General features: G+C 38.3%; 3 protein-coding genes across 4 annotated transcripts; 2 read left to right on the forward strand and 1 right to left on the reverse strand.

Annotated features, from left to right (window-relative positions):
• Positions 1-1,369: 1,369 nt before the first annotated feature.
• UNE1 (intracellular protein transporter, putative (DUF641)) lies at positions 1,370-3,344 on the forward strand. Of its 2 annotated transcripts, XM_088251473.1 has the most exons (2): positions 1,370-2,579; positions 2,675-2,846. In XM_088251473.1, the coding sequence occupies exons 1-2, from the start codon at positions 1,688-1,690 to the stop codon at positions 2,695-2,697; spliced, it is 915 nt and encodes a 304-aa protein (XP_088107599.1). In that variant the 5' UTR covers positions 1,370-1,687; the 3' UTR covers positions 2,698-2,846. The 2 variants fall into 2 exon arrangements, with proteins under 2 accessions (XP_088107599.1, XP_021813159.1); XM_021957467.2 differs by having other exon boundaries at positions 1,371-3,344.
• A 1,474-nt stretch (positions 3,345-4,818) lies between these two features.
• On the reverse strand, positions 4,819-9,532 carry LOC110756083 (putative alpha,alpha-trehalose-phosphate synthase [UDP-forming] 7). The gene is made up of 4 exons (XM_021957465.2): positions 9,308-9,532; positions 6,915-9,012; positions 6,509-6,782; positions 4,819-5,720 (listed from the first exon to the last, which is right to left on the reverse strand). The coding sequence occupies exons 2-4, from the start codon at positions 8,894-8,896 to the stop codon at positions 5,412-5,414; spliced, it is 2,565 nt and encodes an 854-aa protein (XP_021813157.1). The 5' UTR covers positions 8,897-9,012; positions 9,308-9,532; the 3' UTR covers positions 4,819-5,411.
• Positions 9,533-12,478: 2,946 nt separating this feature from the next.
• Positions 12,479-15,913, forward strand: LOC110756103 (phosphate-repressible phosphate permease pho-4-like). Its single transcript, XM_021957491.2, has 11 exons — positions 12,479-12,676; positions 12,855-12,980; positions 13,085-13,154; positions 13,353-13,477; positions 13,701-13,916; positions 14,066-14,152; positions 14,247-14,696; positions 14,838-14,947; positions 15,035-15,140; positions 15,239-15,496; positions 15,599-15,913. The coding sequence occupies exons 1-11, from the start codon at positions 12,527-12,529 to the stop codon at positions 15,722-15,724; spliced, it is 1,824 nt and encodes a 607-aa protein (XP_021813183.2). The 5' UTR covers positions 12,479-12,526; the 3' UTR covers positions 15,725-15,913.
• Positions 15,914-16,220: the final 307 nt, after the last annotated feature.

A 16,220-nucleotide genomic window follows, 5' to 3' on the forward strand; every position in this document is an offset into this window, starting at 1 on the left:
GTTTTTTCAACAAATATCCAACCACCAACAAAAGCACAAAACGATGCAATTTGCATAATTAATTATGTAATTTTGTCTCAAATTTTGTATTTTCTGATGGTTTAAGCCCTAAGTTTAATCATGTATTCCCTTTACTAATTTCTAAATTTGTAAGAACCACATGGCTCATGAAAGCTGTTATGTGTATGTCCAAGATTAAAATATTTAATCATTGACAACACTTCTGTTTTGTAGACAAAGTTAAACATAAACTCCTTTTCCTGCTGTCTTTGTCTTGGTATTGTTTTTGCAATTGTTCCTATAGTACTTAAACATGATAACGCAGCACACACATATAATCAATTATCTCATTTGTGTAGTTGCGGAAGCTACAAGTTTGTGTCTCGAGCTCGGAATCATGTCCATAGTTTATCGTTTTAGAAGAGAATGATGTGACAAGTGCAACTCACTGTTTTGTTGTGATATGAGCATTTTTAACTTAATTCTATCGTTTACTTTGACTTTTCAACATTTAAACTTTTAGGAATGTTTTGGTAAACTTTTGTTATTTTTGTTTTTGCTTCCAATTAGGTTTTCTAGCATGCCTAGGATTTCATGTGTATAAAAGAGAAGCATTAGCGTGTCTATAAACTATCTTTCTTATTATCAATGAATACAACTTGAGGTTTTACTCAATTTTTTGGTGAATTCCGGCGTGTCACTTTAGGGTTATCGTTCGATCTCTCTACTCCTTTATCATCTCGCTGCGTCAAAAACAGTGAACATAATTAACAAGTTGCAAACTACATAAAAGCCTAGAGGCTAAAGGCAGAGTAAAAACTGTGATTAGCTCCAGCTGATTACAAGACAATCCCCAACTGTAGAGTGTACGTTGGCCAACCAAAAGTGAAGTTCACTGCCCTAAATTTCATATTATTTTTAACAACTGTATGTTTATACAAGAACATGCATATATGCTCAGGTTTGTCCCATACATTATAATTGGTCTGACAGTTGGCTAAACGTTGTTTCTCACCAAAAGTAGTAAACAACAGTTTGAATTTTGAATTCTGAATTCTTGATAATAATAATAAGAGAGCTATCATTTTCAGCTTACGTACATGTCACATTTTGGCATCTACATACATTCCTAGTTCATCATCATCATGATTCATTCAGCATCTATGTCTATGTTAAGGTCGTTAATCATGTTGACCAGTAGTGAAACACCACAAGTTCTGGGTCTTCTGGTGCTCCAATGGATGTTGCTTGCATGCAAATAGGTAGGGTCCATGAGTAGATGGTAGCCATCAATCACTCCCATCATCATCCCTCTGTATACCACCACCATTATAAATCCCCCCACCCAAACCAAAAAAATAAAAGCTTTTATATATATGAGTTTTTATATTTTCTGATCTGATTGAGAGTACTTGTTCTGTTTTCTCAGTAACTGCACTCTCTTTCCTCTTTTTCCCGCGCTTTAAAAATCCCAACTTTTTCTCACCCCCCCCTCTATCTGCAGCCCCCTTCCTAATCTTATAGTCAAAGTTTGCGCTTTGCTTTCCCATTGAATTCACTCTCTTTCGAACACTTTTTATTTCCCTTATCCCCACAAACCCACAAACCCCCTTCAAGTTTAGTTTATGCCTCCAACAAGTTTCACTCTTTTCATCATATTGATCATCTGAGTTTTCATTGTTTTCAGATGGATACCATGAGACCCAAATCAGCCTTCAACAACAACAACAACAAGCAGAGCAAATTGGCTAGGACTTTCCACAAGGTCATCAACCTCAGAAGCGCAACCAGCAAAATTGCATCCAACAATGGCATTTGCCTTCTCACATCTCAGGCCAAAGTCAAGGAGGACCGTGAACATTTCGAAAAGCATAGGCATTTGGACAAGAAGGAAGAAGAATTCAAAGCCAGAAACAGAGCAGTCATGGAAGCTCTGCTGGCCAAGCTCTTTGCTGGCATCACTTCCATCAAAGCTGCCTACGCAGAGCTGCAAATGGCCCAAAACCCATACAACAACGAAGCCATTCAGATGGCTGATCAGTCCGTAGTCAACGAGCTCAAAGCCATTTCAGAATTGAAACGCAGCTTTTTGAAGAAAGAGCTCGATCTCTCACCCCAGGTCACTCTAATGCTTGCAGAGATTCAAGAGCAGCAGGGGCTAATGAAGACCTATGAGATCACCATCAAGAAATTGGAGTCTGAAGCTGAACACAAGGGCACAGACATTTATTCTCTGCAGAAAAAGCTTGAAGATTGTGTCGCATTCAACAAGTCCTTGGAAAACAAGTTAAACGCAAGTGGCTCTCTCTCTCTGTCCATGTTCGAAAATCTTCGGCTTTCGGTGCTCAGCCCAACACATTTTGTTCAGTTTCAGCAACACACTTTAAGATCCGTAAGGAGCTTCGTGAGGCTGATGATCCGTGAAATGGAATCTGCAAACTGGGATCTCGACACAGCCATCAAATTCATCGAGCCAGACTCTGTTTTCGCAAAACAGAGCCATAGTTGCTTTGCGTTCGAATCATTTGTGAGCAAAACCATGCTTGAAGGCTTCAACAACCCAAACTTTGGGCTACCCAGTGAGTCTTTGCCCCTTAACAACAAAACCCAGCTTCACTTTTTTGAGAAATTCAAGAAACTCATATCAGTAAATTCAAAAAACTTTCTTGCCCAGAACCCAAGTTCATCGTTTTGTAAGTTCACTCGGGCCAAGTACCTTCAACTCGTTCACGCAAAGATGGAGTGTTCTCTTTTTGGGAATTTAAACCAGAGAAAGCTCCTAAGCACCGGTGGGGTTCCAGACTCTTCATTTTTTGCGGCGTTTGCAGAAATGTCGATGCGGGTTTGGCTTTTGCATTGCTTGGCATTCTCATTTGGTCAACAAGTTTCCATCTTTCAGGTCAAGAAAGGCTCCAGATTTTCAGAGGTGTACATGGAGTCTGTGACTCCTAACGATGTGGATACAGAGCCTTCAGTGAGTTTCACAGTTGTGCCAGGGTTCAAGATTGGGAAGACGGTGATACAGAGCCAGGTTTACTTGTCTCCGGTGACTGCTCCGGCGAGCCGATGATTAATTTGCACTCTCCGGTGTGGATGGTACTTTGTTTTGGTACTTGGACAGTTTGGATTCAAGTATTTACGATCGGATGGTGATGGCTGGTTTTGGGTCTTGGATTGAAGAATTTAAGATCCGATGGTGATATGGTAGGTGATAGGAAATGTAAATAATGCATCAGAGCCATTGGATGTAATGTGGGTCCAAAGTGGTAGGTTTAGGTTGTAGCAGAAATGTATACAAAATTAAATGTCTTCCTTGCTATATGTAATATAATAATATTTGCTCAGTTTTCACTTGAAGAACTAAAGCATTTTTTATGTGGTTACTGGTTTGTGGTGTTGTGTTTCTTTTGGGGCATAGTAGATGTTAAAAGTGAGACTGTGGTAATAGGAGCAATGTCAGCAATGGCAACCTGAACTACATGTGAAGGTGGCTCAGAGAAGATATGATCTGGATTTGTATAACAGTAATGGAGGAGAGAGGCTAGTTGGGTTGTGTGGACCATAGGGGTTTTCTGTCTTAATCTTGGGATCAAGTAAATGGGTTTGAGGGCAAAACCTTCAATTCATATTTTTCTGCAACTGTTTTCGATTGATAAATGCTTAATGTAAATATTACATCCTATAGAATGAGAAAAACGTTTATATCACAGGTAATATTGTTTTGCTATCCTCAATCAATTATGTTTCGTTACGTGTGATAACTTTTTCACGTGACGGAATGCAATTGATTGGGAATAGAAAAAACGTAGTTATACCCGTGATGTTCTTCTCCAACAGAATAGGTTATTCAACTTGCATGAATGTCAGTGGTTAAGATGAAATAATTGTATGCAAACATCATTGCCTTGCCTGTAGGGCTTTGAACAACCTTTTTGTACACGTTTGTATGTATCTGCTTAAGGTAATATTGGCAGGACGAGGATCTTTGATTGTTTGGTCCGTTTCTGATTTATAACACCAATGTAGGCCGCTATAATTGGTGACCATCCTTTCGTTTCACTGTCCCATTGTGCCAATATTATTAGGCTTCATAGAGTCTGAGTCTGAGCATGGTTCACGGGCCTTTGCCTTGCAAGACAGCATAGCTGACTCAGTTCAGCATTTGTGTGCGTCTAGATCTAGATGTCGCAATTGCCAGCAAGCAATTCCTTTGCCACATACTCAAACTTTTAACAAACACTGTTTCTGTTTCCCATGGTGGAGTTTATTTACTTGTGTGTTAGAAGGCAAATAAGATATGGGGTCATACTTGGAGAGATAAATGTTGGGTTGGTACTTGGGCTATGAAGTTGTAAAACCGTGAAGCTGCTTGGAAACTAGCGATGTGATTCTCAATGCAAACTGCAAGGCAGTCCTGCTTGTTTGTTTGTAATTGTCCGGGTCGAGAAATACTTTCCTAACCATTGTATTTGTCCCCTTCTTATTTTTCTCCTACTTTTATAAGCGCCATGATGAGAGAAATATAAAGAAAGCGTCAATAAAACGGAGGTAGGAAAGTTTTTCCGGGCCAGCTCCAGGTCCCTTCTCCAACCTATTAGATATTGTTCTTCTCCTTGTTACAACTCTGTACCTTGTATTTTAATTTTTAACCTCAAAACGTACTTGACTGCATATCTTTGTTTAACCCATGCATGTTAAAACTCTCTCCAAGAGCAACAAACGCATAACTTTTCATGTAAACATTTGCTTCTTCATTGGTTAGACTTGAAGAATGCTCCTCTCAATTACCAGTGATCTGAAAGGTGCACTACTTGGCTCTTCTTTGAAAATGTGATCATTTCTTGCAAATATTGCTATATAATTTACAGATTCAATAAGCAAAGGATTTGATCCAAGAAACAAATGGCAAAGAAAATTCACTCCAGAAAAAGAAAAACCAGTATACTGTTTCAATGGGGATTTGATTGACCAGCAGACGCCTCCTGTTGCTACCAGGATGCCATCTCCCCACCAGTAACATAATCTAATGTTTCTAGAATACACGTGGCTTGCACCCCTTCATCAGACTTGTCAATCTCCGGATTATGTAACAATTGAATTTGTTCATGTCACATTGTTGGTTCCATCAAGTCCTCAGTATGAGCTGATTTAAGTTCTGTTTTTCACCAAGCCCCCACTATAATCCACGTTCTGCATTGATGGTTTATATCACAGAAGAAATCAGAGCTCCCGATGTTTTTGAACTGGCCGCAAATCATCAGTCAAAAAGGTCATGAAGTCGTTCCTCCAACAATTCACATCCAAAGAGCTGAAAATGATTTGTTTCTTTCAATCAAGGTCCAGCATGTGATTCATCATCATCGGCTTAAAGAAGAAGACACTGGAGTCTAACAAAGTCATGGAGGAAGATTTCACGGGGAAGCTGGTTCACCATCTGAGGAGGGCGGAGAGTCTGAAGCTTCTGCAAGAGCGTCAAGCATTGTTATGACATCACTAGGGTCATCCAAGTAGTACTTTGCTTTACTGGGTTTCTGTCCAACAGTGCATGCAAAAACACTGGTATTAGAGGAGAGGACACCATTTGTCATTGCATTGCCAATAATCTCAAACATATCCTCATCAGATCTATCGTCACCAACGCACAGTACAAAATCAGCCGGCTTTCCAGTCTCGTGCATTGATGTGAAGATCTTTTCTGCGACCACGCCTTTACTGACTCCCTAAAAGTCACAAGTAAAAGTAGGATTCAATCATCATATGTGCTTTACAAAATCTATATGTTTGCAAGAATTCCGTAGTCTTTTATCATCAGCAAGCAAACTATTTGTCTGCAAAATTGTCAGTCAAACTTACTACCATGGTTTCTCCATGAAATTTCTCTCATGAGCTAATGTCAAGCGTTGCCATACCCTTACAAATTAACCTTTTCTACCCTTACAAATTAACCTTTTCAAATCTTTCTCATGAGGCTATTTGTAGTCAAAACCCACATTACCAAAGCCAAAAGAAAAAGAAAAAAAATACAGGCATGCTATTGTCTTGAAATTCCTCAAAGTTACTTGATTATGATTTAAAAAGGCGTGGCCAAGAATTCCTATCTCATAGACGGCCGACCTTCATACCACCATTGGCAAGTGATTACATACAAATTCTCAGAGTTTTTTAACTCAGAGTGTTTGTACTGTAGACTTGCCAAATGCCAAGGTAGCTTAATCGCACAAAGCTACAAGTCCTAAGAATAATTTTATGATTTGGAAAAGTACCCTTCCACCCCTCACCAAAAAAAAAAAATACAAGAAAGGAAATTGGAGTTTTTTCTGTGATGAATTAGGAATAGGTAGTGCTAATGGTGAACATCCTAGTATATCAAGAATTGGAGTTTTTACTGTGATGATATATACAAATAGGTAATGCTAATGATGAAGATCCTAGTATATAATAGTATCCACCAAGTGGACAAAAATTTGCATTCACCTAGAGAGTAAAAAATTGGAAGTGAGTTATTCACCTGTGGCTTTACTTCTACGATATACTGACCACTCTTGGCAGCAACTGGTTCATTTGCTAGCACACTTTCTAGATGGTCCAACAACTCTTTAGCCTGGCTGGATCCAAAACCAGGATCTGCATCTCGATGGTGCCAAACCAAGGCACTCTCCTTGGTTTCAATGGAAGAACCATCAGTGGCTTCTGTGTAGAGTTTCATAACTGGTTCTGCTATCTGTATCCATCCAAAATCATTGCTCTGCCCACAAATTTCCCAATCCTTGTCCGCAGACCACCTGAAAAACAAATTTCATATTTAAGCAAACAAAAGAAAGGAGTGTCTGCATACCACCTAATAAAACACAATTCATACTTAAGCAAACAAAAGCAAGGATAACCCATAAAGGACAAATAGATAATGGATATACCTCACAAAATAACCATGTTCAGCAGCAATTCCAAGTTTCTTGCAAGGAGAAAACCACTTGCTTAAACTATCCCTCCCTCTTCCGCTGACCACAAAAACAGTGTTTTTAACATCACCACAAAGTGTATTTATGAGAGAGATGACCTCTTGGCTTGGGCTCTTATTTATAGATGTTTGAGGCATCACAGTACCATCATAATCTAACAGTATAGCCCTACGTTTAGATCTCAAATAAGCAGACTGAATGGCATCAATAGACAGCTTTCTGAAGTTAGGATCAAGTGCTATAACCCTGAAACCAAAGCCCAAACCAATACCCCAGCAACGTCTTCTGAAATGGTCTTTGCATGTTCTCTCCATATCTTGGAAAACGCTTCGTGACCAGTATGCCACATCATGTGTACTAACATACCTATAATGCTTTTCATGGCGCAACTGCTTTTCAGGTTCAACCATTGAAATTGCCTCGTTCATAGCCTCAGCCGTTGATTCAATATTCCATGGGTTAACCCGAATTGCACCACTCAGTGAAGGGGAACATCCAATAAACTCGGATACTATGAGCATGCTCTTCTTGGGTCCACTGAATTCTGAATTAGAATCTGATACAGAATTTCCTTGCCTGCACACAATGTACTCATATGGAATAAGATTCATCCCATCTCTCACAGCCGTAACCACTACACACTCAGCAATGGTGTAATATGCAACTCGTTCACTAAGAGAGACTGGTCTATCGATGAATACAATAGGTTCATAACCAGGCTGACCAAATTTTTCATTAATTCTTTTGATGCTTGCCTGTATTTCAGCCTGTGTTTCCTCAAGATCTTTTCCTCTTCCCCTAGCAGGATTTGCTATCTGTACCAGAACTGCTCTTCCCTGCCACTTTGGGTGCTGCTTCAGCATCTGCTCCATTGCCAAGAGCTTCAAGTTGACACCTTTAAAGATATCCATATCATCAACACCAAGCAGCACAGTCTTTCCTTCAAACTGTTGTTTAAGCTCTCCTACCCTCCACTCCTTATCCGCAAGTCTCAACACTGACTCAATCTGCCCCATGTGAATCCCAACAGGCATGATCTTTATCCCAACTGTCCTTCCATAATAATCCAACCCAATATAACCCCTTTTTGACTGATACTCCAAACCCAACATCCGACTACAACAAGACAAGAAATGTCGAGCATAATCAAAAGTGTGGAAACCAATAAGGTCCGAATTTAGAAGTGCTTTTAGAATCTCTTCCCTAACTGGTAAAGTTCTATATATTTCTGAAGAAGGAAATGGGCTGTGAAGAAAAAAACCCATTCTCAATCTATTGAACCTCCTCCTCAAGAAGGTAGGCAGCACCATTAAATGGTAATCATGAATCCAGACATAGTCATCCTCTGGATTTATTACCTCGATCACCCTTTGCGAGAAAATTTTATTCGCAGCCACATATGCCTCCCACAAAGACCGATCAAACCGCCCACCATGATTTGCTGAGAACGGAAGCATGTAATGAAACAAAGGCCACAAATGCTGCTTGCAAAACCCATGATAGAACTTGGACAAAATGTCAGGTGGCAAAAAGGCTGGAACACACTTGAACCTATCCAACAGGAGCTGTGATACATCATCTTGCTCATTTGAATCCACTTCAACATTCAAAGAACCTACATATAAAACCTCCATCTCTTCGGGTAGACCATCCTTTAACTGCAATAGCAATGAGTCCTCGTCCCAACTAAAACTCCATCCTTTATTGTCAGGTCTACGCTTAGCTTTTACAGGGAGCTGATTGGCAACTATAATTATACGGTCCTGCATAATCGAGGATGGAACATCCGAAGACACGCTATTGGCCTGATCATCATCAAGCTCTGATATAACTCCGGCAACGGTCATTACACGGGGAAGTCGCCTTCTTTCCCGACCCATTATTGGAAAGTTTCCAGAAGCTAGATCTAAAAGATTGGTATACGATTTGGACATCATCTTGAATAAATTCTATTTGGGTTTCCCCAATCCACTCAAAATTCTTAGACAAATCTCAGAATATAAACCAGACCCAAGATTCCTTGCCTCTTGGAATGACTATAATTGAGCAGGATCTGTAATAACATGAAATAAACAGGCATCGTTACAGAGACCAAGAACCAATTTATAGCAAACTAAGCAGGTCCGTATCATCAAAGCATTCATTCCAATACCTAAACTAGATTCAACCATTGCAAATGACCAATACTTAATACCATTCCCATATACCAAAAACTGCAATACAGCATAAAATCGCATGTCCAATTTATAACCTAAAAAATATATAGCCTTGAGCCTGAATTGAACGCAATGATCATCATATTTTCATAAGATAAAAACAAAAACAAAAAAAAACAAAAAAAATGATACCTTTCAGAGCTTTGAGAGAACAAATTTTGAATCTTTCCCAGGTACAAATTGGATCTGAAAATCGAAATAAAAAATGAATTATTGCTGAAATCAGCAGAAAAGAAATCTAGGGTTTGGTTTGGTCTTCTCTGAATGCCCAAGAGTCACTTGCAATCTCTCTCTCTCTCTCCCCCCATACAATATAACAATGCTTTGCTTCCCTCTTTTTGTTTTTGGAGGAGCAAAATGAATAAAAATATTGTTTTTATATATTTTAGGAAATAAAAAACTCAAAAAATAAAGAAGAAGATAAGGTTGGCCAGTAGACTACCCAGTAATGCCAACTGGCTCATTGTTCAAGCTTCGCCTCACGCGCCTCTTACTCCCGCGTGCGAAGGCATTTGATGACGTGTCAAAATCCAACACTGCGTTGGCATCCCATACACCGTGTGGAAACTTTGTGGGGCCACGTCGACCCATGTACGTTTGAAGCCCACCCCTGGGCCCTACACGTCGTCGGATATATACTCACTCGATGACTCATGAAAATCATCTGGTGTTTTCACGGCCGGCTTAAATATCTACACCTCCCCATTGCTTTCATGACACGTACCGACAAGAAATTTTTTGTCACGTTTTTGCTCTTGTGGATGGGAAACTTTATAGTTAGAGTGATGTTGTATTTACCCACTCACTTTAATTTCCCGTGTTATTAGTCTGCTTTCCACAATCACAAGTATTTCTAACCTCTCTTCTTACTTTTGCTTTTTTCAAAAGCTGAGAGGTAATGGATTGGAACTTTGGATTTATCACAAGAGACTAACAATTAGTTGGTTGATTGTTCGTGTGCATTTTCTCCATATCCTATGAAAATAAAAATGAGATACACAAAATTTATAAATAAACTCTACACCATTTAATTTATATAAACAAACTCGAAAAATGATAGCTGATCATATTTAATTTAATTTTTATTATTAAATTACTTTGATGCCCTATTTAGTGTTTTGAGTTTTTTTTATGAGGTTTTGGGGTTGAGTTTGTTTTTAGAAATCAATGGCAGTTTTGTAATTTAAAAGAAGTTAAAAACTTTTTTTGTTATGTTGTAAATGAACTTAGGGTGTGTTTCTAAAGTCCATTTTATATAGGGTTTTTTTTATTTATAATTTGGGCTCCTATATTGAGTATAATAGTGAATCTCCCAAATATAAATGAGATACACAAAAATTTGGTCACGTTATTTGCTTCTCGCTTTTACGAGTTGCCAATTAGAATCTCTACATTACAGTAAATGCTCGTAAGACTAATTATAATTCCTTTCAATTCTAAAAGGCTTTTAAAAACAAAATTATTAATTATTACAATGTAATCTAGATATTGTGATTCTCGTATCGTAAAACCTACTTATCTAAATGAATACCTCTTTTTAAAAGATGAGTTTGTTGCTACCGCCTAAACCTAGGGTGCAGGCATGGAAGAAAATGTGATTCTTGTAGAATCTATATATTTTGAAACAAGTAGTTGGTGGCATGATGTAGCATGATCAAAATGGTAGATAGAATACTACTCAAACTTGAAGATAAGAAGAGCAAAGTCCCTCCCTTCTAGCCTTGTTGGAATAACATCGGTGATTGGTGTGGGGCGGCAAAGTGCAAGCTTTGCCTTTAACACAATTTGCCACATGGGCGCCATGTAAATACGAGAAAAAAAATACGGATAAGGCAACCAAGAAAGAAAGGTGATGATGTCATCAATGACGTCACCGAAACGGTGGGGCCTGGGCAGGCACGTGGGTTTTGGCTTTGGACCTGTGGGTAAAATTGCAATTCAAATACAAATAGTTGTTGGGTTGGTGGTCTCTGGTGGGGAGGTATTTTTAAGTCCATGTATATTTTCCATGGTTGGGGCTAAAAGGATGCAATGTCGTTTTCGTCCCTGCTGGATTTGGTTTATGCGACCGAATTATACTTGGCTTGCTACTTGAATAAACCAAGGAATGAGGGGCATTTTATTTAGGGTTGCGTTACTGGCTTATAAAAAATGTGTATTTTTCAGAGTCCATGCGGGAAGACTAAGACCGCACATGTGACTAGCTTCCTTTTCTTTTACCTAATTTTTAAGTTCTGCATGGGAAGGTGAGGGTGAGGGAAGGCTTTGAGAACAATTTCATGTACATTATTATTTTTTGGCTCTGGTACCATTTTGTCATGTTATAATTCCGGAAAATTTCATATTCTGCGCGACGCGAGTCATAGCACAACCCGAGAAATTAGATATTTTTCTAGATTAAGACGTGACATTGACAAAATAGTGTGTAACATTATGGTGTGTATATAAGCACTCAGAAATTCATGTTCCGAGTGAGATTTATTCCACTCGAATATTCTTTAGGTAAAGTGCACTTCATCTGATCAACTCTTTATTAATAGTTCTTTGTTGTGATATTTTCGAAGGCTTTTTTTGGTCTCCCCAATGGAATCAAAGAGTCTTATTTTAATATAGATTGACTTGAGAAGTTAATTGTGTCAAGAAATATTATGAAAAAACCCAAATGACCAAATGCATCTCCTAAAAACAATAAGACATATGCATGACTTTTCTTCCAAGTTCTGCCCACTTGACAGAATAAAGTCCTGCAGATAGCCAAAATGAAAGTGTCAAAGATGCTGCTGGCCTAAAACTATGAATCTTATCATTTATCAACAGTGGATGCTCATAATTGTTCTTAGGAGAAACTCTTGGGTGTTGCAGGCGGACTGTGTCACCAGTCCGACACCCATCATATATACAGAGCCTCCTTGTATTTGGGTCAGAATCAACGTGGGGACCCAAATGCAAGGGTCCTAGTGAGTGCTTGTGAGGGGTGCCGAACAGGTGATGTGGTTCACCCAGCAGACTTGAGAATTTCTCCTCTTATTGGCCGTCCTCAAGTTGGACATATTGCAAATATGTTGCATCACATCCATACTCTAGAGCGAAAAATAAAGAAAGAAAGCAGTGCCTGAGCCCTCTCCCAATGAACGACAAGTAAAACAACACACAAGTCAATGTCAAAGAACCACTAAAACAAGAAGATACTACAGAGTACAGAACATAAGAAAAAACAGCACAACCTATGCAGTTGGGAGATTAAACCAATGCCAATAACGATAATCATTAATCTATATGGTATCAGGTATCACCCTCCTTCTTGGCATACATCCTACGAATCGATCGAAACTGGGATAAACAAAAACAGAAATGTCATCAAAGAATGACCAAATTCCGATTGATTTAGCCATCAAAGTTTTGGGGAATTGGAAGGAGACCTATAGATGGATACCAATATTTGGAGCTGTTGCAGCAATTGCAATGGCTTTTGTAACTGGTGCCAACAATCTTCCAGCTCCGGTTAGTGGGTTTGTAAACAAAACTTAGATGATGGGAAGATAGATTTTATTGCAATAGTCACATTTTTATGCACAATACTTGAACAAATCAATCACAAGCAAACACATTGTGAATATGAAAATTTGATATTTCCCAATTTATGGCGTCTGAAAAATGTTGTTTGTTTGACATTTGTCAGTTCTCAACACCTGTTGGATCAAGGGCTTTGACACTTTTAAAGGCATTTGTATTGGCTTGTGCAATCTATGTTCCTGGGGCAGCCTTTGCAAATTCCAGCGACACTGTCAATGATTTGTTTTCTGATGTATGTATAAAACACTTGTGGTGCCTAAATTCAATTCCTTTACCTCCAAAAGCACCATAAACCAGTTAGTTATAATTAGCTGATAGAGTTGTCTATTTTCCCAGTTTCTCAAGGAAAATCAGCCAAGTGAAGGTTTCTTGATGTGGAGCATGGTAGTTGTTCTCGTCACGGCAGGTACTACAAGACTTGGTTAATTGTCAGACCAAAAGAGAATGTTGTTAATTAACTTCATATTGAATTTTCTAGTGGCTGAGAAGATTGGACTGCTCTTTCTTCTCATTCTTGGATATGAATTTCTTGTTTTTACTTATAAAAGACAAATGTGGGCATAAGTTTGTTTCGTGACATTTATAAGCCTGTGATTTTGGGCAGCAATTTGGCTTGCTCTGGCTACAAATATGCAGCTGCCAGTCTCAGCTCAACAATCAATGCAAGGTGCTCTTTTGGGAACTATACTTGTTACTGAAGGTTTTAGCTACATGCCCCTCTGGAATAAGGTAAGGAGGTATAAATTCAATTGGCTGTTTAAGATGTTGCACGCTAAAAATTTACAAGAGGTTGAAAAATGTAAATGGTATGATTTATTCTCGGTAAAAATATCATCGAATTTGTGTTATCATGGTTTCGGAAACTTGTAACTCTTTGATGTCAAATGTTTATGTTTGACTTGTCCTCCATAATGATTTCATTTCCTTATTCTCAAGTGATGGTGAAATGCAGAATGAAAATCACAATTTCAATGGTGGAGGACTTGTTTGGATATTTGTTGAATGGACTGTTGCGCCATTCATTGCCTTAGTATGCGCATTCTTCCTCTTTACTGTCATGAAGGCTTCTCTACTTCGCGGTGAAAATACCGAAAAAAGGATTCTTGTTTTTCTTCCAATTGGCTATGGAATATCTGCTGGACTGCTTTGCCTCTTTTTCATGTTTCAGGTTACTTTCTTATAATTGGTTCAAAATTATAGATTTTATCTAATCTTGTATGACAATGAAAGTATGGTAGAAAAGAAGCAGCATCATGTTTTACAAGGCCATTGTTTGCATCAATTATCTTTCCTTCTTCATTGTTTTCCATATTGCAGGTCATACCATATAAAACAGCTGTTAATAGTTGGGTTACTATTGTTGCAGTTGCAGCTGCCACCATGACTGGAGCGCTATTATCTTTGGTAACATTTATTACAATCAGATTTGTTTATACCTTCCTTTTCCCTCCATGATTTGTTCATATGTTCAATCTCAATTCGAATCTCTTTGTAATAGGTTGTGGTGGTTCCTTTGGCCATGAAAAAATTAAACGCGGCCAAAAAGTACAAGACCATGAAGAGAAACATGTCTCAATCCATAGAGAAAAAATGCATAGAAAGTCAAGATCAAGCATGCAATACAAAATCTTCAGATGATGAAGCACAGTTTGAAGAAGCCTTAAAAGATTTCATGCAGATGAGAGTCCTTGATACCGTGTACGAAGAGGAGGATGAACGGAGCTGGGCTTCACCGGACTCAATACAAGAACCTGAGCCTGTGCCTGCTCATGATCATTCAATTTCTGAAGATCAGTCTAATACAGAGAAATCTACTTCATTCAAACAGTTGCTTCAGTCTTCACCAAACCAGGATCAAACAAGGCACTTTCAGAAGATTGACAAAGCAACACCGGTCGAAAATGCCTTCCGGTTCATAAAAAGTTCATCAAGATCAGTTTTCTCTCCTGTGAGTCCTGCACTTCTAATACCTGGAATCCGAACATAAGCATAACAAAACTATTTGTTTGAAAACATAAGCATCTCTCAGCAATATAAGTCCGGCAAAAGAACATTATCTTATATTGTGCTATGCTTATGTAATGAATAGGCAATCGAATACGACAGACAGACCCTCGTCCGTCACGCTTTAGCTGAAAAATATGATGATATGGAAGGCTTCTTCAGTTCCCCACAGCTTATAGTTTCATGTATCTTTGCGTAAGTTCACAAAATGCATGCAAATATATGTCTGCTCACAAACTTAAGTACACTTCATGACCTATATTAACACATATGTGCCTGCAGGCTCATTCAATCTGCTAATGAAGTATCTGCCATTGTAAGTCCATATGGAGCTATACTTGATATTTTTCAACACAGAGAAAAATATTCTGGAAATGGGGAAGATGTGGTGAGTTGAAAGTTGCCTTATCTTTACTGCTATCATATTTTATATATCTTATCATCTTGACAAATCAAAATTCAAGAGATATGCTTGTTTGTTTGTAGGAACCAATCCACGTGACTTGGTGGTGGTTTAGGGCAATTGGTGGGTTTGGTGCTGCAATTGGTTTCTTAGTCTGTGGGAGGAGGCTGACTCATTGTTTAGGTGGGAAGCTGACATATATAAGTAACTCAAGAGGCTTAGCAGCGCAATTGTCCACTGTGGCAACAATGATTTTGGTCCATAAGATTAATCTTCCTGTTTCAAGTGTTCATGCTTTTGTTGGATCATTAGTAGGAGTTGGGATTGCAGATTACCCTAGAGTGAGATTTCTCCTCTGTTTTTCACTATCTATCCTATAATTGTGCTTATATTAGTTACTTGTTTCAACTAAAAATTCTTGAACTCGGTTTTTTTTTTGGCAGAATGTAAACTGGAAGCTCCTGTTCAAGTTCATATGTGGGTGGGTGCTTACCATAGTGTTTTGTTCTGGGGTTGCTTATGCAATCTTCTCAGTGTCTATTCACTCCCCAGCCTATGTGGTGCCCTGAATCTATCTCACTCTGATTCATGATTTTTTTTTGTTTTGTTTTTGTAATTGCTTTATCAATAAATCGCATTTTTATTCCTATGTATATACCATGTTTGTTCCTTATATAGAGAAATTATAGAATACTGCGGTAGTATGGCCACATGGTACATATTGTACACGCGTTATAATATGGGTGGATGACAAGATTTATTTTTCCCCCTCGGGAATAGTATCAATAAATTATGATTCATCAATTTTTTTATTATATAAATTTTTATCTTGTATTAGTATTAATTCCTACGTGCATTTTTAATAATCATTTTGTTTTGACATTCACTTTCAATTTATGTACAATAATGAAACTTTTGTATAAGTAATAAGGGATGACATAACTTCTTTTTGCTAGAAAATAATAGTGTAGGTTTTATTGCCAATTGAAGTGTAGGTTTTGTTTGACCAGAAAAAGAAACAAGGGTAGGTTTTCTTTTTTGGGCAGAGAAAGAAGTGTAGGTTAT

The sequence above is a fragment of the Prunus avium genome, chromosome 4, assembly GCF_965620075.1.
Source record: "Prunus avium chromosome 4, drPruAviu1.hap1.1, whole genome shotgun sequence".
Lineage (NCBI taxonomy): Eukaryota > Viridiplantae > Streptophyta > Magnoliopsida > Rosales > Rosaceae > Prunus > Prunus avium.

Coding starts and splice junctions, on each gene's coding strand:
- UNE1 (XM_021957467.2), top strand. CDS start 1,688: ATGGATACCATGAGACCCAAATCAGCCTTCAACAACAACAACAACAAG.
- LOC110756083 (XM_021957465.2), bottom strand. CDS start 8,896: ATGATGTCCAAATCGTATACCAATCTTTTAGATCTAGCTTCTGGAAAC. Junction 6,783..6,914: donor GAACATGGTTATTTTGTGAG/GTATATCCATTA, acceptor TTTGTTTTTCAG/GTGGTCTGCGGACAAGGATT. Junction 5,721..6,508: donor TCGTAGAAGTAAAGCCACAG/GTGAATAACTCA, acceptor TGTGACTTTTAG/GGAGTCAGTAAAGGCGTGGT.
- LOC110756103 (XM_021957491.2), top strand. CDS start 12,527: ATGTCATCAAAGAATGACCAAATTCCGATTGATTTAGCCATCAAAGTT. Junction 13,917..14,065: donor GCCTCTTTTTCATGTTTCAG/GTTACTTTCTTA, acceptor TCCATATTGCAG/GTCATACCATATAAAACAGC. Junction 15,497..15,598: donor GGATTGCAGATTACCCTAGA/GTGAGATTTCTC, acceptor TTTTTTTGGCAG/AATGTAAACTGGAAGCTCCT.